General features: G+C 53.3%; 10 protein-coding genes across 10 annotated transcripts; 4 read left to right on the top strand and 6 right to left on the bottom strand.

The window, feature by feature from the left end:
- Positions 1-233: 233 nt before the first annotated feature.
- A1O7_08320 (uncharacterized protein) lies at positions 234-428 on the top strand (the record flags this gene model as incomplete). Its single annotated transcript, XM_007762313.1, has 1 exon — positions 234-428. One exon carries the CDS (start codon positions 234-236, stop codon positions 426-428), a length of 195 nt encoding a protein of 64 aa, XP_007760503.1.
- A 1,881-nt stretch (positions 429-2,309) lies between these two features.
- On the bottom strand, positions 2,310-5,789 carry A1O7_08319 (uncharacterized protein; the record flags this gene model as incomplete). The annotated part of the gene is made up of 1 exon (XM_007762312.1): positions 2,310-5,789. The coding sequence occupies one exon, from the start codon at positions 5,787-5,789 to the stop codon at positions 2,310-2,312; it is 3,480 nt and encodes a 1,159-aa protein (XP_007760502.1).
- A 1,504-nt stretch (positions 5,790-7,293) lies between these two features.
- Positions 7,294-7,834, top strand: A1O7_08318 (large subunit ribosomal protein L26e; the record flags this gene model as incomplete). The annotated part of the gene is made up of 3 exons (XM_007762311.1): positions 7,294-7,312; positions 7,374-7,486; positions 7,556-7,834. 3 exons carry the CDS (start codon positions 7,294-7,296, stop codon positions 7,832-7,834), a joined length of 411 nt encoding a protein of 136 aa, XP_007760501.1.
- Positions 7,835-8,872: 1,038 nt separating this feature from the next.
- On the bottom strand, positions 8,873-10,370 carry A1O7_08317 (uncharacterized protein; the record flags this gene model as incomplete). Its single annotated transcript, XM_007762310.1, has 5 exons — positions 8,873-9,210; positions 9,286-9,639; positions 9,706-9,772; positions 9,926-10,085; positions 10,189-10,370. The coding sequence occupies 5 exons, from the start codon at positions 10,368-10,370 to the stop codon at positions 8,873-8,875; spliced, it is 1,101 nt and encodes a 366-aa protein (XP_007760500.1).
- A 1,647-nt stretch (positions 10,371-12,017) lies between these two features.
- Positions 12,018-12,882, bottom strand: A1O7_08316 (7-alpha-hydroxysteroid dehydrogenase; the record flags this gene model as incomplete). The annotated part of the gene is made up of 3 exons (XM_007762309.1): positions 12,018-12,405; positions 12,483-12,779; positions 12,833-12,882. 3 exons carry the CDS (start codon positions 12,880-12,882, stop codon positions 12,018-12,020), a joined length of 735 nt encoding a protein of 244 aa, XP_007760499.1.
- Positions 12,883-14,945: 2,063 nt separating this feature from the next.
- Positions 14,946-15,684, top strand: A1O7_08315 (uncharacterized protein; the record flags this gene model as incomplete). The annotated part of the gene is made up of 2 exons (XM_007762308.1): positions 14,946-15,454; positions 15,528-15,684. 2 exons carry the CDS (start codon positions 14,946-14,948, stop codon positions 15,682-15,684), a joined length of 666 nt encoding a protein of 221 aa, XP_007760498.1.
- Positions 15,685-16,742: 1,058 nt separating this feature from the next.
- A1O7_08314 (uncharacterized protein) lies at positions 16,743-17,006 on the bottom strand (the record flags this gene model as incomplete). The annotated part of the gene is made up of 1 exon (XM_007762307.1): positions 16,743-17,006. One exon carries the CDS (start codon positions 17,004-17,006, stop codon positions 16,743-16,745), a length of 264 nt encoding a protein of 87 aa, XP_007760497.1.
- Positions 17,007-17,371: 365 nt separating this feature from the next.
- Positions 17,372-17,774, bottom strand: A1O7_08313 (transaldolase; the record flags this gene model as incomplete). Its single annotated transcript, XM_007762306.1, has 2 exons — positions 17,372-17,686; positions 17,769-17,774. 2 exons carry the CDS (start codon positions 17,772-17,774, stop codon positions 17,372-17,374), a joined length of 321 nt encoding a protein of 106 aa, XP_007760496.1.
- Positions 17,775-18,738: 964 nt separating this feature from the next.
- A1O7_08312 (uncharacterized protein) lies at positions 18,739-19,736 on the top strand (the record flags this gene model as incomplete). The annotated part of the gene is made up of 3 exons (XM_007762305.1): positions 18,739-18,862; positions 18,967-19,101; positions 19,156-19,736. 3 exons carry the CDS (start codon positions 18,739-18,741, stop codon positions 19,734-19,736), a joined length of 840 nt encoding a protein of 279 aa, XP_007760495.1.
- Positions 19,737-20,745: 1,009 nt separating this feature from the next.
- On the bottom strand, positions 20,746-22,582 carry A1O7_08311 (uncharacterized protein; the record flags this gene model as incomplete). Its single annotated transcript, XM_007762304.1, has 5 exons — positions 20,746-20,960; positions 21,021-21,122; positions 21,200-21,822; positions 21,870-22,392; positions 22,465-22,582. 5 exons carry the CDS (start codon positions 22,580-22,582, stop codon positions 20,746-20,748), a joined length of 1,581 nt encoding a protein of 526 aa, XP_007760494.1.
- Positions 22,583-22,786: the final 204 nt, after the last annotated feature.

Below are 22,786 nucleotides of genomic sequence, written 5' to 3'. Positions count from 1 at the left end.
ACTCATTCTCATCTCATTCTCATCTCATCTCATCTCAATTCACCACAACACTCACCGAACTACACGCTCGATCGATCAAATCCTACGGTCTGTGAAGTACCGTTAGTCAGTACCGAAATACGCTCAATCGATCACATCCTACCCTACGATCTCCCCGCGAAATACCGCTACTTATTGCCCACGCCATCCCTCCGGCACACCGAGTTACAAGAGTACGCCTTGCAAGCGCAAATATGATCTCCGATTCCCAACTATACTCCCTCGCCATCTTCCTTGGCAGCGCAGCAATGCTATTGATCGTACTGTACCACTTCCTCGAAGTCAACGCGCAGGATGACGAGTCGAGTGCCGCCTCCGACCTCAAGAAGGACGAGAAGGCCGGGGTTGGGGCCGTGAAGCCTGTGGGTGTGGCGGTGGAGTCTTCATGATACACACTGTGGTATTCTCCTTCTTGTGGCGGTGAAGTCATCATGATACATACGGAGTATTCTCCAAGGTTCTTACGGACGTGGCCGAAACGCGAAGGTTGGCGTGATTGGCCCTTGAGGAACTTACTGCCGTGATGGATTCGGTCGGCAAGGTGGTCGTCGTGGGCTTGAAGGATAGGATCAAAAGGGAGAAGGGAGAGGGATGCTTGCTTTCTCGAGCGCACGCGTGTGGCTCTGGGACGAATGGCGTCATTCCATCGCAGTCAGGCTACTGTGATAGGGAGATGTTGGGCATGGGCATGGGGTTGAAGGCTGCACTGCGCTGGGAGGGAAGAACAAGATCATAATACAATATGGTATGACACATGATCGTTTGGGGGGTGTGAGAATGGAACGAAACGAAACGAACGCCCCCTATCGATCGACCATATCATATCGTACGGCAAAAGGAAGTGGGATGCCACGCGCGTTGAGCAGGACCAGAGGCAGTCGAGAGTCGAGCATTGAAGATGGGAGATTGGGAGGACAGACTGGATGGACGGCGCTCGAAACATTTGGGCCAGAAAGAGCCAAGCAAGCACCTTGATCCGCCTTCTCGCGGTCGCGCTTCCTCTGGTTTCTTCCGTCCGTGGCGTGTCGAGACAGGGCACGGTGCGTGCGGTACAGTACATATCACGCACTTCCAAGTCAGAGCGGTACATGGATTGTATTGCATTGGAACGCATTGCATTGGAGGGTAGTGCAGCGTGATGGTATTGGCAGCAGCGGGTGTGAGATGAAGAACGTGAAAATCAGACTCCGTCCACGCAATCAAAGCACGCCCGCACACCCATTCGTCAAGAGGAGTCAATTCAAGCCAAGTCAAGCCAACTGCAGCTCAGCACATTCAACCCGCATTCGATCCAAGTCAGAGAAAAGCTCGGCACGCTCGTGGCCTGTATACTCTACCTGCCCAGCCAGTCAGCCAGCCAGCCAGCCACACACAACCAGCGCGAGAGAGATGTACTCCCCAGATCTGGCTGCAGGGAGATGTTTTAACTGGTGGTTCCACCATTGGAGTGAGACCAAAAATAAAAGTGAGAACCGGGGTGAGATTTAGAAAGACCTGAATAGATGATACCTGACCTTCGGGTTCAAGTTCGGGTTCAAGTTCAGGTTCAAGTTCAGGTTCAAGTTCAGGTTCAAGTTCAGGTTCAAGTTCAGGTTCAAGTTCAGGTTCAAGTTCAGGTTGGAGTGCATGTTCAATGTCGTCCGTCAGATTGTCCCAAGTTCTAGATAGGTATCCAGCTTTCCTGATCGATTTTCCTGTGTTCTACTGTTCACAATACCCACCCGCCTGTCTTGGATTGCCGAGTTGGCTATCTACTGTAGTCAGAAGCTGGGTCGGGCTCAAGCCATACCTGATACCGATACGTAGAAAGCGAACCCCCCTGTCGAGCCTGAGGTCTAACGTCCAAGTCCAAGTACAGGTTCAAGGTCAGGTTCATGCTCGAGTTTACGCCCATGTTCATATTCCATACTCGAGACTTTTGTGTCGGGACGCGACTTGACTCTCAAGACTTGCGATGGTCCAGTGCGGGACTCATCCTCAAACTCATAAGTACTTTCGCATGTCGTTGTCCGTCAACAGCTACTGGCTGCTCTAGTACCATCTCCATCCCGTCCACACCTTATCCTCAGCGCGGTCTAATCGTCTTCGTTCGACCTCACGATGTCCTCGGCTTGGTCTTGATCACAGCTCACTGAACAACCGGTGTCGTGACTACTAATGCACACCGTCACTGATCCGCACGGCGGTGTGAAAGCTTCAACCATTGCGGCGATGCCGATAGAAAACACATATCCGGTATTCCAGTTCTCGTGCTGGAATGTGCCTCCACATCAATAATCCCCCTCCACGACTCTCTGGATGCCCGGGTTCTGGATCAGTGTGGCTCTTCTCTCCTCCGTGACGAGGATACAACCTCCTCTGTCAATGCCTGGTCCGATCTTGGCCTTCCGAGCAGACATGGCCTTCAGAGTCTCTTCCGCGATAGCCCTCGGGTTGTTTTTCTCCTGCCGATGAGTCCTCATGAACGCTTTCTGCGCCTGCTCTTCGTTGTTTTTGCAATCTGCCTTGAGCAGACGCATGGTGTCTGGCTGAAGATTTTCTTGGGTAGATGGGTTTGTAACGTCTGGGGTGGTGACCCGGCCTTCCGAGTCGGAGAGGAATCGCGTTCTATCCTGGTGCACGGTCTGAGGATCTGTGTGAGATAACGTTCTAGCCACTGGTACGGGACTTGAGGAGGGTGGTGTTGGAGGTGCAAGCGAGGCAGGATTAAATGAGAATTTCGCCAGGTCAAATGGGAATGACGTCCGCTTCTGTGTTTGCTTACCGATGTGCTTGAGTGACGGGCCAGACCCAAGTTTCTGCGCGACCTCCTTCAGATGGGCTTCTTCAATGTGTCCCAGCCAGTCTCCACGGGTGTGAAAGATCTGCGACGGTCCGAGTTGTCCGTCCTCATCTTCAACCAGGAGCTTGCACTTTTTCCACCAGCAGACATAGCCAATCTGCTCCTTTAGCTGTTGGCTCGTGGGATGATGCACTTTTGAGACATGTTTGCGGATGGTTTCGAGATTGTGGAGGTGGGCTTGACACCCTTTCCAGCGACACCTAAAGACGGGATTGATTGGTGACATAGGTTTTGGAGGAACGCTGACTCCCGTCTGACTGATCTGAGCTACGGCTATCTTCACGGCTCCAGAAGAAGGGTGAATGTTTTTAGACCCAGGAGGCCGACCTACCCGCTTTCCGCTGGAGAACACGCGCGGGGACTCCATCTTGTTCGCAGAATTGGTGGACGGCGTGACAGTCGGCGTCAGTTGTGTAGAGGCACTCCGTGTAGATCGCTTGCCTTCTGGGGCAGGAGTCGCATCAAGGGGAACGACACCATTCGTTTTCCGCTTCTGGGGTACGACTGAGCTTGGAGTCGAATTACGAGAACGTCCAGGCTCCTGTGGCGGGCGACCACGACTGCGCCGCACGATATGAGACGGTCCCAAGTCAGTCTTGACCTGCAGTGGTGATGTGGGTGCTTGAGCTTTGTTCTCTTCCCCTCGATGAGCTGGAGCAGACACACGGTTTGTAGAGGGCGCAGGCACTTTGCGCTTGTCCGAATTAGGAAAGCGTGCCGGGTGCGCCTCAGCGCCAGGAACATCAGTTTGGGTTTCGAGCTTGGGAAGTTGAACACCGCGGTCTCCCCATCCGAGTCGCGGTGGTCCTGTTGGAACATCCACGAAAGGTACTTGAGGCACTGGGGGACCCCCTGGGTCTATTGCATCCCAATCAAACGTGCTCAGGTCGGAATCGATTTCGATATACTTCCCTAACAGACCCGCCAAGTGTGCATTGAGTGGGCGCTCCGTGGGATGTCTGCCAATAGTAATAAGGAGATCACGGGCCACTGTTTTGGCGTCGTAACATGTCTTACGCAGGGCTTCTGCTTTGTTGACCGGTTTGGCCAGGCACTTGAATGGTCCCTGCTGCTGAGGTGTCGGTGGTGGTACCTGCAATGGCCGACCTGGCTGCTGTGGTGCGTAATGTGGGAGTGGTGTGTAAGTCTGCGGATACGCAGACGGATCGGGGTTGAAGCGAAGAGGCTCCTCAGGCACTCCGTTTTGCGCGGTCAGCACATATTCGTCTGGGGTTAGTCCCACGGCCTGAAGGAACTGTGCCTTTGTTTTGATCGGGTCACTATTGAATTGAAATAGTGGATGAACCGCTGGCCCCGATGGAGGACTCTCGACCTGTGCCTGCTTCCTAGACATCACATAGTCCTCATTGTCACTCAACGCGGTAAGATCGACCACTTCTGAGAAATCTCTTTTGCGAGCATTAGCCTCTTTCGAACCCAGTGGCGGCTCAGGCCGTGCGAGAGGGTGAGGTCTGGATGGTCTCGGTCGTGGCAATGGCATTGCGACCGCGTTCGACTGTTGGGGGCTAGAGAGGGGCCTCTCAAATGTGAAGACTTCACCACCCACTCCTCCGAGTAAAACTTGAGACCTAGAATTGCCTGCATTGCCTTGGGCTTGAGCTGATACCGTGGCGGCCGTGGGTGGCGCCGGGAGGTCCTGCACTGGGACAGAAGCAGTGGCATCGCGCTTTTGTGCAGGACTGGAAGGTGCCGGAACCGTCTTGCCAGAAGGACCATTAAGATAGGGTACATTGCTCAGAAGCTGTCTCGCAAACTGACCCCTATGGAATTTCAGACCTTTCTTCTCAAGTAACTCGCACAGATCGATATAGCTTGGATTCTGCTCAAGCATGTCATGTATGTCCGCAGGTGAAATAGTAACTGACGCATTTTCCGGCACTGCCTTGAGCGACTTGATCGCAGCGTCTGCAAGAGCCTTACGCTTGTCTTCCGGCCAGATGGTTCCACCCGCAGGACCCCTTGGCGGAAGTCCTTGAGTAAGCGGACGCATAGCTTCAGCTGGTGGCCCTGCTGCTCCGGCTTGAGGTTGCGAAGGTGGAGCAGGGGTTCCTTGTTTAGAAGTAGCGGGCACCTGGTTAGCTACAGCTGGCTGAGCAGCTACAGGCTGAGCTGGTGCAGGTCGAGCAGCGCTCTCTGCAGGAGGCACTAGGGCCCTCATCCGGATACGTCGCTCAGCAGGAAAGCGGCCGAGATCAGGGAGGTTTTGTGGGTTGTCTAACACTGTAACCCTGTATCCATTCATCTTAAATAGCTGTGGTACGTTAGGCATGGCGTCAGAATCCTGAGGTGCCTTGACCTCAGAGGGCGTTGCAATTATGGGTTCGACCGTAGACTGCTGCTGCGGCGTAGATTGGACGGGGGCCGGCATACTTGTGGGAGGGACAGTTTGCTGTTGGTTCATCTGAGGAGACGGCGACTGTAGAGGCATGGCACTCGCGGGTCCGGAAAGTGGCTTGCGCATGTCGTCCCATAGCTTCTGGAATAGGGCAGGATCTTTACTCCGGTACTCTTTCATTTTTTCCACCATTGCTTTGAGCTCTAATGCCATGCTCGCATCATCAGCCGTTCCCTCTGTTGCTGCATGGACGGGCTGAGGAGGGGTTACACCAGCAGATGCACTTGCTGGCAGAAGAGCACTTGCGACAGGATTCAGTCGGTTCTGCCGTGACTTTTGGGCTCTCTTCGCTGTATTAGCCTTTGCTTGGCCCGCTTTCTTCTCGGCATCTACCATAGCCGCCTCTTGTGCGCTCCGTTTTGCAGCAGCCTCTTCCTCTGTTTTCTTCCTTATTGCTTCGGCCCCAGCTTGAGCTGCTGCTTCCCGGCGTCTCCTCTCATACTCTTTGGCGTAAGGGTTGAAGACTTGCGTTGGATCGATGTAGTTTGGCATGGCCCGCTGCTCGCCTGCTCTTGAATGTCCTTGTCGGACTGGTTCTTCGAAAGACGGAGTTATGAGGCTTGAAATCGTGTTGACCGGCTGAGCACTGTTTGATGACGCCCGTGACGAGGGATTTTGAGTCGACGCTTCGCCGTGCTGGGTAGATGTTACAGGCTGTGGTCTATGCTGGTATGCTCCTATATCTCGCGCGCTCTGAGTTGATTGTTGGGGGCTGCGTGACTGACGTCTCTGCGATAGGGCTGAGATTGACTGAGGTGGGTAGTAAGGTGAGGCAGATCTTGCAGGCACAGACGTTTGAACGGAAGTGGAAGTTTCCACCACAGGTGGTTTCGACGGATAGCCTCCCATGGAATGTGTAGCCTGTGAAAACCGTGCACTTACTGCACCTGCGAGAGCTGCTGCCGCTGTGGACAAATTATTAGCTGGGGGTTGAGATGAAGATGTGCCGTTCGAATAGGAGTAATTTGAAGCAGTCGTGCTGTGTTGCAACGTACTCTGGTTGGCAGCCGGCCGTTGGGCGCCATCCCGCATATGTGAGGTGGAAGACATAGAGTATCCCGAGTTGGATGGCGCATTCGACCGTGGTACATGATGGCCGTGTCTCTGTGACCCTGCATCATCCAGTCCTGAAGCATACGCAAGACTATTCAATCCTTGGGTACTCTGGCTCGTCGAAGTTGCAGTGTTGTAGTAATTATGGCCTGAACTCCCTCCTGCAGCGTGTGCCGTGTAATGTCCAACTTGAGCCCAATCATCTTGAGACGTGCCCTGGGTGGTCACATCGTTGGAGCCATCGTTTCCATAAGTCGATTGCTGGCGCGAGCCACTCGAGTAATCCTGTCGCTGAGTCTGGTTTGACCCATCGTACCCCAAGGAGTTATATCGTGAATGTCCGACATCACCCGCATATGATGCTTGCTTTGCGTACTGGTTGTTCGAGGTGGGTTGTCTAGAGGTGTTATACGAGTTGTTTAGATCCCGCTGGCCTTGGTTGGAATCATAGTAGTTCCCATAATTATGAACGTGCCCACACGACATTATGATCCCCTCTCTTCAGAAAGTGAAGGCGACTGGCAGGAGAGCCCCAACCATAGTATCAAAGATCTCTCCGGTCTTTACTATCGTGGGCGAACCCATGCGGACGAGGACACATTCGAGCGGTCGCCGGGAAAGATCAAGGTTGCGCTCCGGTATGCGATAGGTCATTTTCATCCTGCTGCGCGCATCTCTTGCGCGCGATGCGAGTGTTAGTGGTCACTGTTGAAGACGTTGGACACCTGCATGTACGCTCGTCGCAACCGACGCGCTGAAGTCAAGGTGGAGTACAATGTAAAGGCGATTTCCGGATTCTGCATCATATGGTCAAATAATTCACCGGAGCATAGAACTCTTGGCACCCACGCTCGCACTTGCAGCATTTCGAAAATTCCACAGATTGAGGTCTAAGATCTCGTTGTCGCTCTAACATTCCTTTCCCACCACAACAACCGCAGCCATGACAAAGTCGAACCATGGTACGAGTTGCTCACATATTAGCGTACTCGCGCAATGGAAACAAAATTAACACAGTCGCAGGCATCGCCGCGTCGAGGCGCAAGTCTCGCAAACTACATTTCGGAGCCCCTTCCAGCATCCGTCGAACAATCATGAGCGCCCCCCTCAGCAAAGAATTAAGAGAAAAGCACAATGTACGGCTGAATCATCCAGGAATGATACGTGGGAAAGACACGTTCTCACAAGCTTCTCCGTGTATTTAGGTCCGCTCTATCCCCATTCGCAAAGACGACGAAGTCACCATCGTTCGAGGCTCCAACAAAGGCCGCGAAGGCAAAGTCACCTCCGTCTATCGTCTGAAATACCTCATCCACATCGAGCGAGTCTCACGGGAGAAGTCCAACGGTCAATCAGTGCCCATCGGCGTCCACCCCTCAAAGGTTGTCGTAACGAAGCTGAAGCTCGATAAGGACCGGGAGAAGATTCTTGAGAGGATTGGCAAGGGCAGAGAGGCCATCAAATCAAAATTGTCGAAGGAGTAGCCGACAAAGTCAGGGGGCTGGTGAGTTGTGAAGAATGATTGGCGATGCGTGCCCAAAACAATCAAAATATTGAAAGGCGCTCTCAGCTGGCTTTAAGCACGGGAATACCCCGAGACGAGGAGCATCCGCAACACAACACACGCATTGCAAGTGGGTGATAGAAGCAGGGCATCCTACATACCCCGACGTGGATGTCCTCAATGAAAAGCATCAAGTCGCAAAGGTCGAAATTCCTTTCAAGTCCTCTTGAGAAACACAGTAGGCTGCGCCAATATTGGCTCGCCAGCTTGATGCACGTTTGGGCATGAAGCTTACATCACGGAACCGGCCCAGCACTTCGCTGGTATGCCAGTTGTCGTTGGTGATCGCTCCATGCTTTCCAGACCACAGGCATTTCTCGTTCTCGTTCTCAGTCTCACCATGCTCTTCCCGAACCTGCCTGCCACGGCAGTCACGACTTTCCACGAAGCGACTTCTGCAAGCGCAACCACATGGACTCGCTTTCATCCTCGAACATGAGATACGTCGTCACGATGGGTTCTGCCAGATTTATCTCCTTGTCTACCTCCCTCCCGTGGTTTTCCAAGGTATACGGCTGGCGCATATTGACTCTTACCCATGCTGACCTATTTTGAATCGAGCATGAGGCCTAGCCGGCAGACAGTCAACTAGGACGCGTCCTCTGAGTTGAATGTATTTGATGGCGAGGGACAGACTCGTACCTCTTTTTCCAATCTCTCCTTCACTATAGTTTCTTTACTGCTTGCTCCTACTTAGAATACCCCGTTGACTGATGCGTAGCCAACACTTACAGTAGATTTGCGTCTGGTTCACTTGATACGACTTTCCGCATCCTATCCAGAGGCAAAATCTCCTATGGACATCCTACAGGAATACCTTCAAATTGTTGGATATTGTTCAAGATGGAGGAACATCGTACCTTCTAACCCGTTTAACTTCTATTGCTAATATATGGGACAATCCCTCCTTGAAAGACATTTCCTGTGTCTCATTTTTCAAGCACACGCTCGATTTAGCTCAAAACTGCTTCTCGTACACACCATTTGCCGCATTCATGATCCCACGTTCGGAGGTTTGATTCTCGGTTGGGATATCCTCACCTGTAACCTTACTCAAATACCTCGTCAAACCCTCCTCTCCACCCTCATGCTCAGCATGCCCACCCTGAATCTTCTGCAAACTATCCCTAATAAGGAATTCATAGTAACCTGTCGCAAAGATTGTGGCGGGAACGTTGACAAGGATCGAAATCCACGAGTATCCATTATTGTAGCTGAACGCCTCGCCACCGAAGAAGATCGCCGCCACAATACGCGTACCCAGATCTCTTGCCAAATTGGTCGAAAGGGTGTTACCTGTGAGTGTCATTCGTCAACATAACACGGCCTTTATGACCGCGGACCCAAAGCGACGACAGGGAACAGACTTACCAGCAAACCCCCAAACCATAGCCGCATAGGCGATGCCAATCGTATAGGGCGCACTCGTGGGGCTCACGAACGGATTCGCCGGGTCCAAGCACGCCCAGATGACGATGCCAATGTAGGAATCGACAAAGAACTCCTGGAAGAACAGGTACCCTTGGTTCGTCTGATCGGGGTTCGGGAACGCGCAGAATATGCTGGCCACACCGCCGTTGTAGACGGCCGTGCCGTGCGTCTTCAGGTCGATAGCCTTGGCCGCCTGGATCTGGGGCCAGTAGCAGGCCATGAGGAAGAGGCCGGCCACGAAGGCGCCGAAGATCTGCGAGAAGATGTAGTGCGGGACTTTGCGCCATGGGAATCCTATACTCGAGAGGCGTGGATTAGAGGTGGAGGCGGAGTTAGGGTCAAGGAGCGTGTGCAACTCACCTTGCCAGATGGCGAAACACAATGTGATGGCCGGGTTGAAGTGTCCACCACTCACAGGTGCACAAGTCTAACAGGTTCAGACTTGTTAGCGTTGCTCGTCGACGTCCAAGACTAAATCTGAAGGTCCGTAGGCGCCCCGGACTTAGGCAGTAGGCAGTAGGCATATTTGCCTCTAGATACCAAGCTCTGGCATCTTAGGCCAGAACTGAGGCGGACTTACGATAATGGCAAACGCGATGCCAATGGCAAAGGCCCAACCGATCTGGAAAAGAGATCCAAAGACCGGAATCCCCACTTGGGCGCCAACTCCATTGGTGGTGGCTAACGTGAATGAGGCGACTGAAGCAATGCCAGGGAAGACGTAGAAGAAGACGCCGGTGCTGTCTTGTCGTCAGTGCCGATCATTTGCATTTCAGCTGAGATCGTAGAGGTCGCAGCTGCCACCTCGACTGCGACGGGCTGAAGCCGTTGGGAATCACGTACGCTTCTGCCATCATTTCCCGCAGGATACGCGGTCGCTTGTGCTCGAAATTGAGCTTCTTTTGCGACACCGGCTTTGGCGCCACAACATGCCTCGTGACATGACGTTGCAAGACATCTGAAACACCCAACTCGATGTCGTTGGTGTGCTGGCGAACCAGCGGATCCGGTTGACTGTTTGACATGCTGTGTTCGTGTGTGCCCTTTTGCGACGGAGAGCTCTTGATCAATATTCACAAACCCGGGGTTGATGGGGCGCAGAGACCTGGGGAAGAGGCCAAACCTGGGGGAAACGTGGTGGAGGAAAAATCAGGAGAAATATAAGAGAATCTGGGGTGAACGACCCCTTGATGTACGCCTATGAGCCATGATATTGACCTCGGATCGTGGCCACATCGAGTTTCCGCAAAAAAGTTTTGATTCGTGACCAACCTGAGTATTGATCATCCCGGACCTACCGGTGATGCACGAACGTACGCTCTCATGAAGAAGCGGGCTGAAAAGGCAGAGGTCCACAAGCCGCTACCAGTGAGTGGGCGCAATTACGCACAGATACCACAGTGGGCAGCAAATGTACGTCCCTTAAAATGACGATGCGTGCAACCTGGACCCATACTCGCCTGTCGCCCTCAGTAACTCGTACGAGTAATACCCCCGGTTGTTGCTGAGAGAAGGTCCTCGGACGTCATGACGAAGCCTACAAGCGATTCGGCAGGTCAGGACCGGTTTGCCGATTAGGTGCCGAAGTGCATGGGTAGCGTTGTGCTTGACTCAGACACAAGCTTTGCAAGGCCTGCCAGCGCGTGATGGACGAATCAACCCCCTGGGCCGGAGAGATGCCACCTGGAAGAAGCATGCGGCGCTCGGCCACGACGCGAAGCAGGCGCAAAGCAATTTGCTTGACTAAAACACAAATAGGAAGGTCAACGTTATTTCTGCGGAGCTCTATTGTTGGGTGTGGTTCGGGAACCTGGTCGTCATTCCGCTGGGACGAGCATTCGGTGATTCCCAGGGTTGGAACGTGGCAAAGAGCCTCGGGCAGCAAGTAGTGAATGCGTCATACCAGGTAGGTTGCCGATGATGTGGTGGCTTTGAAGATGTGGGAGACCCAGCGCTCCAGTCTAGGAACACGCAAGCACCTGTGCGCCGGGGTCCCCATGTGGAGAAGACATCACATTTGTTGTGCATGATTGAGTACAGGCGTGCCGCTTGACCCGCTATGTCCAGCACATGGTTGCTTTAAAATGTCTTTCAACGGCTCCGAATCACACCGAGGTGCGCTCCGTTCGATTCCCCTGCATAACGGCTCTTCTCCGGTCGTGTCCGTGTTGTGGGCGAGGCCGAGGCTATATCGATGCTCATGCGTATTGCTCGGTAGAAATTATCTGTCAGGCGATATTTCGCGAGCCACACTATCACAGAAATGAACAAGGTGAAGTGGCCTATATGAGCTGAACAGTATTCCATGGAGGAGAGCGCGCGCAAAACATGTAGACTGAGCATTCTCCGCTAAGGAGATGGAAGGTTACACCCAGCGGTGACGTACGCTGGTGCTGGTATTGATATAGGTACATAAAATTTGTGCCGCATCAAGACCGACACATGGAAATAGGCGATTGTCAATCCAGTGTTTAGACGACGATTGCTTGAAGGACGTACAGCGACGTGCCAAGGATCCGACTTCTGGCACTGTCGTCAGACACTGATGTGATGCAAAGCGACACAGCTCGGCGGCAGGCACGAGTGTGATACAGACCACCAGCGCTCCCACTGGCCGGAATGTGGTCGTGGTCACCAGCAGGGTAGTCACCGAGGCCTTCTCCCGGTCTTTCTTACCACTTCTCGACTGCAGGTCTTATGTCGATCTCGTTGGTAAAGCAAGTCCGCGGCTGAGTGTGCAAGTACCAGTAAGCGTCGGCAATGGCCTCGGGTTTGATCTTGGCCTCCGGATGATCGAACTTCCAGTTGGCGGTTCTCTCGATATCAATAACCCCGTCAATGATGGCATGGTTGACGTGGATGCCCTTCGGACCAAATTCCCTTGCCAACGATTGTGCCAAAGCCCTCATCGCGAATTTGCCGGTAGCGAAAGATGAGCAGAGGGCGGAGCCCTTCATAGCTGCAGTCGCAGACGTGAAGATGAGCGTGGGTGGATATTCGGCATCTGTGTTCTTGAGCATGAGTGGCAGAACTTCTCTCGAGAAAAGAAACGCTCCTCGTCTGTTGAGTAAGGACCAAAGTCAGCAAAGATCGTTGCTGGTATACTGGACTTTCAGCCTGGTCCCGCCTCCACCTACCCGTTGGCTGTCCATCCTGACTCAAATTCATCTTCAGTCAGCTCGAGGAAGGGCTTCCTGATGAATTTCCCTCCCACGTTATATATCGCAGCAGCTAACGGAGCTCCGCCGAACTCTTTCTCCAGTTGTTCAAACGCAGCCTTCACACTCTTGCTGTCCGACGCATCGGTGCTGATGCCAATTGCCTTGCCGCCTGCAGCATTTATCTCTTTGGCAATGGGTTCGTAATTGTCCGGGTTCCGAGCTAAGAGGGCTACAGCGTAGTGTTTGGCGAAACGACGAGCAACTGAGGCGCCGCTAATAATTGCGTAAGTATTCGCCTGAGAGCGTTAAAAAGCAGGAAGGCTTACGTGCCAGACCCAACACCTGCGATAACAGCCCAAGCCTTTTGCGACGACATTGTGGGCCAATTGGACCTTTGAACCTCACTGCTGAGCCTATTTTGAGTAGTTCGTGAAGTAAGAGCTGTCATGCAAGATTGGAGGCAGGAGTGACAGAAGGGACGAGAGAGCTCGCTCAGCTACTAGTACCAGTGAAGTCGGCGACCGAGGAGAGATGATGGGTCAACGAATGACGCATATACTTGACCTTGGAGTCCGATCCTTCTATTCTTCTTGGGATCGCTCAACCCCGCGATGATGTGCTCGAGGTTTACAAATCTATTCAGCGAGGCCCGATAACTAATCCCATGCGTGAAGCTCCCAAATGGCGAGCTCAGATCATCCTCCTGCGATGCATTTCAATCTGTTGACCCCGCATTCGTCGATTCTGATTGGTGGACAAGCAAGACGACGCGATTCCCCTAAACTTTGGTAAGGGCCCTCTTAGTCAGCGGCGTAGGCTCCTTTACTTCCCCGTGTCACAAGCACTTTCCCGAGCTGAGCACGAGCATGGAGATTGCCTGCCGGTGAGCATCTGCCTGAGTGTCTAGTCGCCTGCTAGTCACTTACTGTACTTATGTACACAGGAGCTGGTTTCTTGCTTGCTGTGCATGGTCAACATCAGCGTTGATGCCTCTACAATGATTTCACTGCTGCTGAGATCCCGGACGCTCTGCATAGGCATGATACTAGCTCTACTTAAGAAGCTGGCAATATGAGTGCTGGGTCCAAGCGAAGAAGTATGGCATGCATGTACTGCCGCTACCGGTACCGGAATCGAACCCATAGCCAGACCCGCTGGTGGAGTCTTAATGCTGACTTGGTCAACAGAAAACGACGCTGTGACGGACAGACTCCCATGTGCAGAACTTGCCGGGAGAGAGGTCTGGATTGCGTGTATCAAGATGCGCCGTCGCCAAAGTAAGACTTCGAAACGTTTACCCATCCGAACGCGTTTAAGCTTTGACAGGAGTGACAGGTATGGCATTTCGGAAGAATATCTACGGCGGCTGGAAACGGTCGAGGATGTGCTGCCGCAGCACTCTGTAGCGATTGCCTCGTCAGCTCGTCATGTGTCAAATTCCCTCCAGCATTCATCAACGACCCCACCTGTTACGGATCGCCAGAGCACGTCCCGCGTAGTCTACATGAGCTTTAGCAGTAAGCGGTCAGTTCAGAGCACTTTGCTGACACTATGAGCTGTGCGCCGGACGGCCAAATTGACCATGAGAACCCTGAAGTACCGCCTCTGACAATTCCTTTGGGTCACCAAACAAGCTTGAGCAGTCTTCTCATACTTCCACAAATGCGCTGTCTGATGGGTGACTTCCCCGAGGAGTTTGTTTTTCTAGTCAAAGAAACTCGGCCGGGATCGTTCTCGTTGCAGGACCTCCTTGCAGCACACGGAGGGGCAGACCAGGACTGGCGCCATATAGAAAGATCTGTCGCGGATGATTGCCTGGAGCGATATCGCTTAGCGGTTCATGTATATCGGCCTCTCTTTGAGTGGCAGGAGTTGAAGCCACAGTACGACAAAACAATGAGGGAGGGCCTGTCGGACAGTTCATGGTCCGCATTGTTGCTGGCTATCTTCGCACTGGGGATCACAGCGTCGGATCCCATTGACCCAACCATACTGCGGTATTCGGGTGATGGACCGATCAAACAAGCTCTTCGAATACTTCTCCCCTCCTGGGCCGCGACTTTTCGTGGAGACCTTGTTCTCTCCAAGGCCCTCGTATTCTGCGCGCTTTATTTCTGCTATGTTGCCGAGCCATTGATGGCCTGGAGACTTGTCCACATGGCTTCAACAAGTGTTCAGCAAATCTGGGTTTGGCTGCTATGCCACTGCACCGCGTTGTGGTGAATAATCTGACGGAAGTCCTCAGGCGCAAAGAGCACTTATCCCAACAGACCTTTAATGGTGTCACCAGAGTCGCATGGACGTGCTTCTTGATTGAATGGTGCGCTTCTGGGATCCAATGTGATGACCGAGGGATAGCTACTGATATAATGAGCAATTAGTGATATCCTGGCCGAGTTCCATCAGCCCAGAAGTGGCATTGAATTGCTGGTCGACAAGATGCCCTTTCCAACCTACGGCGACGCCACGGCGACGGAGAGCTTGTACTCATTGGCCGACATATCAGCCAGGTCTCTGTCCAACCGCATCCACCATACCATGTATTTTACCGATGGCATATCCCTGTACAACGGTCAGTCACCAAGCTCCTCTTCCATGTTGCCAGGCCATCCCGATGTATCGCTACTGAGAGTGTACAGAGAACTCTCTGAGCAGACTCTAACATGGTACGGGTCGCTACCTATTGCTATCAAACCAGATCTTTATGGGACCTACAGAGCAACTGGGCAGGCCTATGTTTTGCGTCTCCGGTATTGGTCTGCTAGGCACAACATCTACAGACCATTTGTCATTTACGTGACCTCAAGAGCGGCAGACGAAGAAGTCAGTGTGCCAGTTTCGGCTATAAAGCGTTGCGAGCTGTGCCTTGCTGCAACTCGGATGTTTATCCTCACCGCTGGGCATGTCCTCTCGGAAAGGACGCCATACACGTTCAGTACAACGCAGTGGTGAGTATTATTTACTGCATCTCCTTTCTGTATCGTCAAGTTGTGGTTCGCTAAGTGGTGTGCCGCTGTGCAGCGTGGTGAGTTATGCCCTCATTTTGGCACTTGCTGCTCAAACGCCCATACTTGCCGATGCGGTCGGCGACTGCCTCAAACTGCTGGAGACTGCTATTGGTCTTCTGAAGCCATGGGCCGTCGCCGGCTCGGCATCGAGTGCGGCCTGGAAATCATAAGCTCCGTATACAGAAAGCAACGCTTGCGGAGTCACCCTGTTGGACGGTCCGCCCATTGAACGCTTCGAATTACGCCGCAGATACCTCTGCGATGGCACGTCTTACCACCATTTTTGTCGTGAAGGAGCCATCTGTCAGGCAAGTGCTCGATCCATCGTTGACGTACTTGATGCATATCGTCACCGCCTGCGTATTAGGTGCTATAAGACAATGATGTCAAGGAAGCTACCGCTTTCGTGTTGAGGGTTCCAAGCACGGTGGCTTGGCACCACAAGAAGTCCTCATTCTATTCTCACAAGCCTTTACTCCATCAGAAAGACAACAGTACAACGGCATCAGTTCGTTCGAATCCCAAGCTCCCTCGTGGACGGGGTCGTCTTTCTTGGAAGTTGTCGGCATTGGCAATCCTTCGGAATGCTGAGCATCGAGCTGTGAGTTTCTAGTAACAGCCAGAGCTCAATGGCAAACTATGCTGCTACGGGGCGTCAGTACGAAGAACGGATCAGTCAGACTACGCATTGCCATCAAAACAAGTTGCTTATGATTTTGAATCGACAATATTAGCTGCCATTGAGCTTTGAAGACTTTTGCCGGGTCGGGATTTGCGCTGTTCCGACCGGGCCCGATCTCAACATGAGCGCATAGATGCCTTCGCTTTCGGCTAATTGAGCTATAGCCATTATGACTGACCTCAACGCCAGGCCTGAAGCATTCATGTGAGCACGCGACTTCTCTTGCAGTCTTCATAGGCCTCTTGCCACCATAAGTTGTTCAATAGCCACCTTTGCTTCTTCTTCGGGCCCCGAGGAACAGCTTGCAAGCGTCTCCGAACAGTTTCTTCAGAACAGCATCCGTATCGATGAACCTGTCAATCTTAGTGTCACATGACGCCACTAAGCCTGATATAGCTGGTGGGAAGGTGCCTCCCACCTGCTAAGACGTCTGTAACGCTCTCTCTCTCTCTTCTCTCTCTCTCTCTCTCGATAGCAATTCAGATAGACAACTTAAGGCGCTTGCAGCCCTTGCAGTCATTGAGACTGTCGTCTGAGCTCCTCATTCTACTCGTTGGCATCCGTCCTGTTACACTTAGCGCCGCCGTCAGCCACAAAATCCGTGTCCATTGTCGCCAAAACTCCGTCCCATCCCAGCCCTGCGAGCAGATCCAGCGTAGCCAGAGTCTGCAAGCGTCTTGCGATGACAAAGTCAGCATACGGATGTTTAGGCTTTGCACCGACCACGGGTGGGAGCGTGTCCGGTGTCTCCATCAACTTCTGCAGGTTTTGCGCTTGTACGGTCACATCTTGGGAGCCTAGCTCGGCCATGGCAAGAATCTCAGCGGTATTGAAGTGGCTGTCACGAGGTTGAAGTGTCAGTATTTGGATCGTCATTCCTATTGAGGAGGTGAATAGAATCTCGGACCAACCTTGCGATGACCAAGATCGGCCGCTCTTTGCCCGTTCGCGCGTACGCTACTGTGTATATCTTGAGGATGTGTACCACACGGGCTGACATGGGATGCTGCATGATCATCGAGCACACTTTGTCTCTCTGTTTGATATGGTTGGGATGGATACTTCGCGAGCTGGGTCTTCGGCCACGGGCCGCACCGACGGGTCTAAATGCGCCGCAATTTCTGGGACCAAGGTCAGCAAGAAGAGGTCCAACAATTGGCGTCGCACATCTCTACCTACCCGTTGTAGTATGGACTGATGAACAGACAATTTGACTGGCTGGCTGCGATTGCCTGTTCAAGAGAGAAGGCTGCCGTAGCCAGCGTGCGGATACCTTGTGCGTTGAGCTCAAGAGCCGCCGAGACAGCAGATCCCGAGAATGGCAACTTGATGGCGAATCGATCTCTCGGGACACCGGCTTGTTCGAAACCCGCTGCGTACGTGAGGCAATGCTTGATAATTGCATCTCGGTCATGAACCTGTCGCAGCGAGGTCTGAACGAGCACCCGACCCGACAGGTAGGGAACGTTTCTGGCGCAGAAGGTAACGGCCTAGATATATGTCAAGGTGGGTTTGTCAGAGGCTCGACGTAATGCGTGCGCTTCTTACAATTGCAGGGCTCTGCTGACATACCGCCATGTTATAGACATGCTCCTAGCCTTCTTTGCCATATTTGTCTACGAGGTCTTGGAGAAGTGCCGTGTTCTTCGGCTCCAGCAACCGCTTCGTGATGATGGCCTGGTTGGAAGTCTCTGACCCGTTGAGATTGGTGAGTTGCGAGCCGCCACTTGGATCTTCGGATTAGACTCACGATTATGCCGAGTGAAAGGTACTGATTTGATGACTTCCGTTTCGACATCGTCGACATCCAGGTTACAAAGCTCCTCAAGCCGGTCGAGAAGAGATCGTGCAGCCATCGTACCAGTATACGTGTTCGGGAAACAAGGTGCAGAACAAGAACAGATTGACAACTCAGGTTGCACAATATGGGTTTGCACATAAGAGCATGCTAAGTGTCTTGTCTACTTGCACCGTCAACTTACTGCGCCGAACCCCCGAAGGACGACCCGAAGCGCGGCCTGGTCTCCCTTCTCGAGCGAAACAGTTGTTCTGCGCCACCGCTCAAGCCCAATTCCGCATGGACGGCGTGTTGCTTGAGGACCATGTCGCTCGTGGTTTTGGCAAATGTTCGACCTTTGGAGTGGTGGAGATCAGGGCATGAAGGACTGGAATGGGAAACACGGGGAGATTGCCAAGCCCGTCGTCACATTCGAGAAAGGTTACACGTTCCTGACCCTCGTTGGCGGCTCACCGCTCCGCCGCTAGCACATGCAGCAGAAAGGAATACTTCTATGGGCCATCTATCGGCTATGGCAGGCGAAGACGAGATGCTTGGACTTCTTTTCCAAAGATGTGTCCCCGGGCCAATGATGATCGCAACCCACTTCGACAATGCGCTGGCAGATGTGTGCCATGTCGTGGCTCTGAAATGATGGCCCCTTGATCCTGTACAAAATAACAATCGACACTCAAAAGCACCGCTCATCGCCTTTACCTCAAGGCATACTATCTGGTCTATCTGACCTGTACGCTCACCCACCTCATGACAGTGGCCGAAGCTATGGGCGAGACCGCCACGAATGTGCAGCATACCCATCTAGGTGCCAATGCTCCAACAGAGATCAACGCCAGGGACCTCTTCTCGCTCGACCACAGAACGATCATCGGTATGTCAAAAGCAAGAACCGCACCGTGGACTGACCTCGCCATACCGGCTGCTGTTGCAATCCCCAGCTCCATGGTATCGACACTCACATCACGCTCTACTTAGTGACCGGCGCTTCCGGCGGGATGGGCCTCACAGTGGTGAAAGCGATCCTGCAATTCAGCGCCGACGTCATCGCCGTAGACTGCCACGAGGCAGCAAGCTCTGCTCAGGAAGGCATGCACTATTCCCGTCCTCTCCGTTCCCCTGTGACGGTTCCTCACCTAACAAGGCTTCCACTGACCCCTCAATGAGGACATCAAGACCTCCAAAGAATAGCCCACGAAACCAACACGCATTTAACATACCACCACTGCGACATCTCAAACCTGGAATCCACATCCTCGGTTTTTGGGGATGCGGTCTCCCGCGCGCGGTACCCTCTGCGCGGACTCGTCCACTGCGCGGCCATCGGCTGGACGGAGCCCTCCATCAACTTCCCCATAGAGGAAGCGCAGCAGATCGTCGAAGTCAACTTGATCGGCACGTTGATTTGCGCCCAAGCCGCCGCCACGCTGGTGCTCAAGAACGGCGGTCCGTCGGCGAGTTTTGTCCTCATCGCGGGTATGAGCGGGTATGTGGTCAACAAGGTGCGTTGCGTACGAGAACAAGGATGCGGGTGCGCGTTTTGTGTGTCGCGGTCTAACTCCCCATACGGCGCGCGGGGCACGCCAAACGCAGCCTACGCGGCCTCCAAAGCCGGGGTACATCAGCTGACGCGCAACCTGGCGTCAGAATGGGGAAGTCCTTGTCCGCAGGCCAAGGCCAAGGACAACGGCGGCGGCGGCGGCGGACTAAACACCGCTCGTGAGAATCAGAACGCGAGAAGTTTCTGACAGCACTCACGGATGAGGTTTACAACACGTACCGGCTCATCAGAAGGCAAGGCTTTGAAAGCCGCCAGCATGTTGCGGCTAAATACCAGCAAATATCCACAGGGCAGAACTGAGACACTTGCCTCTTGTGCACCAGCAAGTTAGTGGCAGCTGTTCTGATTCTTGCACGCTCATCTCCCTACTTGCTTTGTCCTGGGCTCTGCCACCGCTACCCTGCCCGCGGAATTATGCATACTGCTACATCTTGCGCCAACACTTGTTACCACGGATGCGTAAGAGGTGTAAAGACGTTGTCAGACTGAGTTGAGTAATATAGGCGAGGTGGGACGCCGTTGCCGTGGCCTAACAGTACGGAGTACCCAGTTTGGCGACACCGAGCGACGGGGACGTGAACATTTAAGTAAGCACGGCCTCGCGAACGGAAGTTCCAGGTAGGTGTCTACCACAGTAGTTCCGAGTTCCAGGCTCGGGGTCCCACGGTCGAAACCCATACCGTGAGGACGGGATGTGATGGTCGACGCTGATGGGCCTCGTCGCTGACACCACTGGTGCGAGTCAATCATGCGTTAGATTAGAGGAAGGTAGTCAGTCTGGTGAATTCTGTACTGTACTGTAACGCGAGTGGCGGCGGGGCTAGACCGGTGGACCGACCGGTGGAGTCGTTGGTGCAGAAGCCACTTGTAGAGATGCGCCACGTTATGGTCAACTCAACTCTCATGCTGAACTGACAGCGGGCACGTCGTACGAGGCCCTGTCTAGTTGCCTGCCTGCCTGCCTCGAGCGGCCCATCTTGAGAAATCGAGGGTCATGCAAATTGAAATATCATGCCATATGTGGCATCAAGGACAATGCCATATGCAACCATATGAACCATCCATGTCCCAAACACAGGCATCTTGCTGACCAGTGACCAACTGCCTGTGCGTTCACGACACTGACACTGTCGTACGCTGCTCTAACCAGGTCCATACTGTGTACTCTCGCGGCCGTGTCCACTTCTTCTGGTGTTCTACACCTTGCTCGCATGCGTGTCTTCTACCGTCTCGACCACCACGTGGTGCTTCCCCTCGAGGCCTACTTCCTTCAACGCGACCTCCTTGGCCCGCTCAGAACTGACGCACTGGTACTTCTTAAAGTTGCGCACAGAGACGTTGTTTTGGAAGAGTTCATCCAGTTCTTCGAGCGTCCGGTCTTTCATTTCGGGGAGCAGGAAGAAGAAGAACACTAAAGGCCGGCAAGGTCAGCAAGCTAACTCTAGACCTGTTTATGCGGAGCCCAACTTACGGAACACGCAAAAGTTCGAACCTGCCCAGACAAACGCATATTTGCCACCCCAGTTGAGTTCGTCTGGGTTGATGAAATATGGCGCGGTGTAGCTGGTGAGCCCTGCAGGTTCAGTTAGTTAGCCACCATCATCATCATCGTCGTCCTCGTCATCACACGGAGGACGGAAAACGACTTACAGTTGAAGAAGTAGTTGATGCCCGTGCACACGCCAATGGTCAATACACGCAGTCTGGAGCTGCAGACCTCAGTTGCAACAGGCCAACTCAACGTGCCGGAGAACCCGTTGTAGAAGAACCCGTACAGGACCATGAAGGCCACAATGGCCGAGCCCGCAGGTTTGGAGGTTCCGCCCGTGACATATGCAATACCGATGGCCAGCATGCAGAGAGACGCCATCGCCGAGCCAAAGAGCATCGACGTTCTCCGTCCAATAAGCTTGGTGGTGAAATACAGGCCGATGAGCACGCCTGCAAAGCTACCACATGTCGAAATGATCGAGGCCTCGAAGGGTTTGTCCACGCCCGCGATCTGGAAGAAGAAGGTTCCGTAACCGATGATGAGCCACAGTCCGGCGGCAGAATGGGACATGACGGTGCCGAGGCAGATGATTGTCCTTCGGCGGTCGGAGCCCTTGAACATGTCCAAGTAAGAGGCCGAAGAGGCGAGTTCTTTCTCTTCTTCAATACCGCGAGCCATCTCGACGTACTCCTCGTTGAGGAACTCGGGGCTCAGAGAGTGGCCGCGGATCCGTTCGAGAGCGCGTCTGGCTTGTTCGGGTTTGTTGTGGAAGAGTAGCCACCTAGCGCATTGTCAGTCGTGCCTCTCCCACTTTCTGTAGCGACGTACCTGGGCGACTCTGGAACGAAGAACATAAACACACTCAACAGCGCAGGCACGGCAAACATGCTCGCCAGCGGAATCTGGTAGCACAACTTGTTGAGATGCTGCTTGGAGTAGTTGTCCGCGACAGATCCCAGCACGGAACCGATGTTGACCCAGACACCGAAAAACGAGACAAGAAGGCCTCGCATATGTGCAGGTGCGACTTCAGCAACATAAATATTGGCAAAGGTGATGAAGTAGCCGTTGGCCAGACCGATCAGTGCTCTGCCAGCATACAATCCTCCGATGTTTGTTGTTCCGACTTGAACTCCGGCAGCGACGAAATTGATCAATGAGGCCACCCAAATGCCTTCTCGACGGCCAAAATATTTGGCAAAAGGCGCTGTGACGAACACGCCGACAATCGTGCCAACGTTGATGAGGGATGTCATCAATTGTTGCGTCTCCGTATGGATACTCCATCCACTTGCCGACTCTGGATTCTTGTAACCGAAGATCTCCAGGAAACCGATCATGGCTTGGAAGCCTGTAACTCTGAATTAGGCCGGCAAGGATCCCCGCGAACCGCGACGCTCGCTGTCCACATGAGGAGACTCACCACCGACAGTTGCTGTATCAAAGCCATATTGGCAATTAGCCATCGATACAGCTAGGCATATAAATAGACATTTCAGGTTTGCCCTGATAGGGGTCTTTCTCTCCTCACTGATACCCATGATTGTCTCTTCTGAAGCTGCACTGGCAATCTACAGGTAGTGCTGCTCGCCCTCGATCTGCAGAAAGAAGATTCCTCCTGTAGTGTTCCCACGCTACGAGAAAGCGCGCTCCTCAGGAACACTTATAGCAATTGAAGTGTCGCTCCCGAGGTCGGCTACAATGTGGATGTACGCATCTTCCCCACACAGAGTAATGGGGCATTT

The sequence above is a fragment of the Cladophialophora yegresii genome (genome assembly GCF_000585515.1).
Source record: "Cladophialophora yegresii CBS 114405 chromosome Unknown aczIN-supercont1.6, whole genome shotgun sequence".
Taxonomy (NCBI): Eukaryota; Fungi; Ascomycota; class Eurotiomycetes; order Chaetothyriales; family Herpotrichiellaceae; genus Cladophialophora; species Cladophialophora yegresii.
This window is presented reverse-complemented; position numbering and strand designations above follow the sequence as displayed.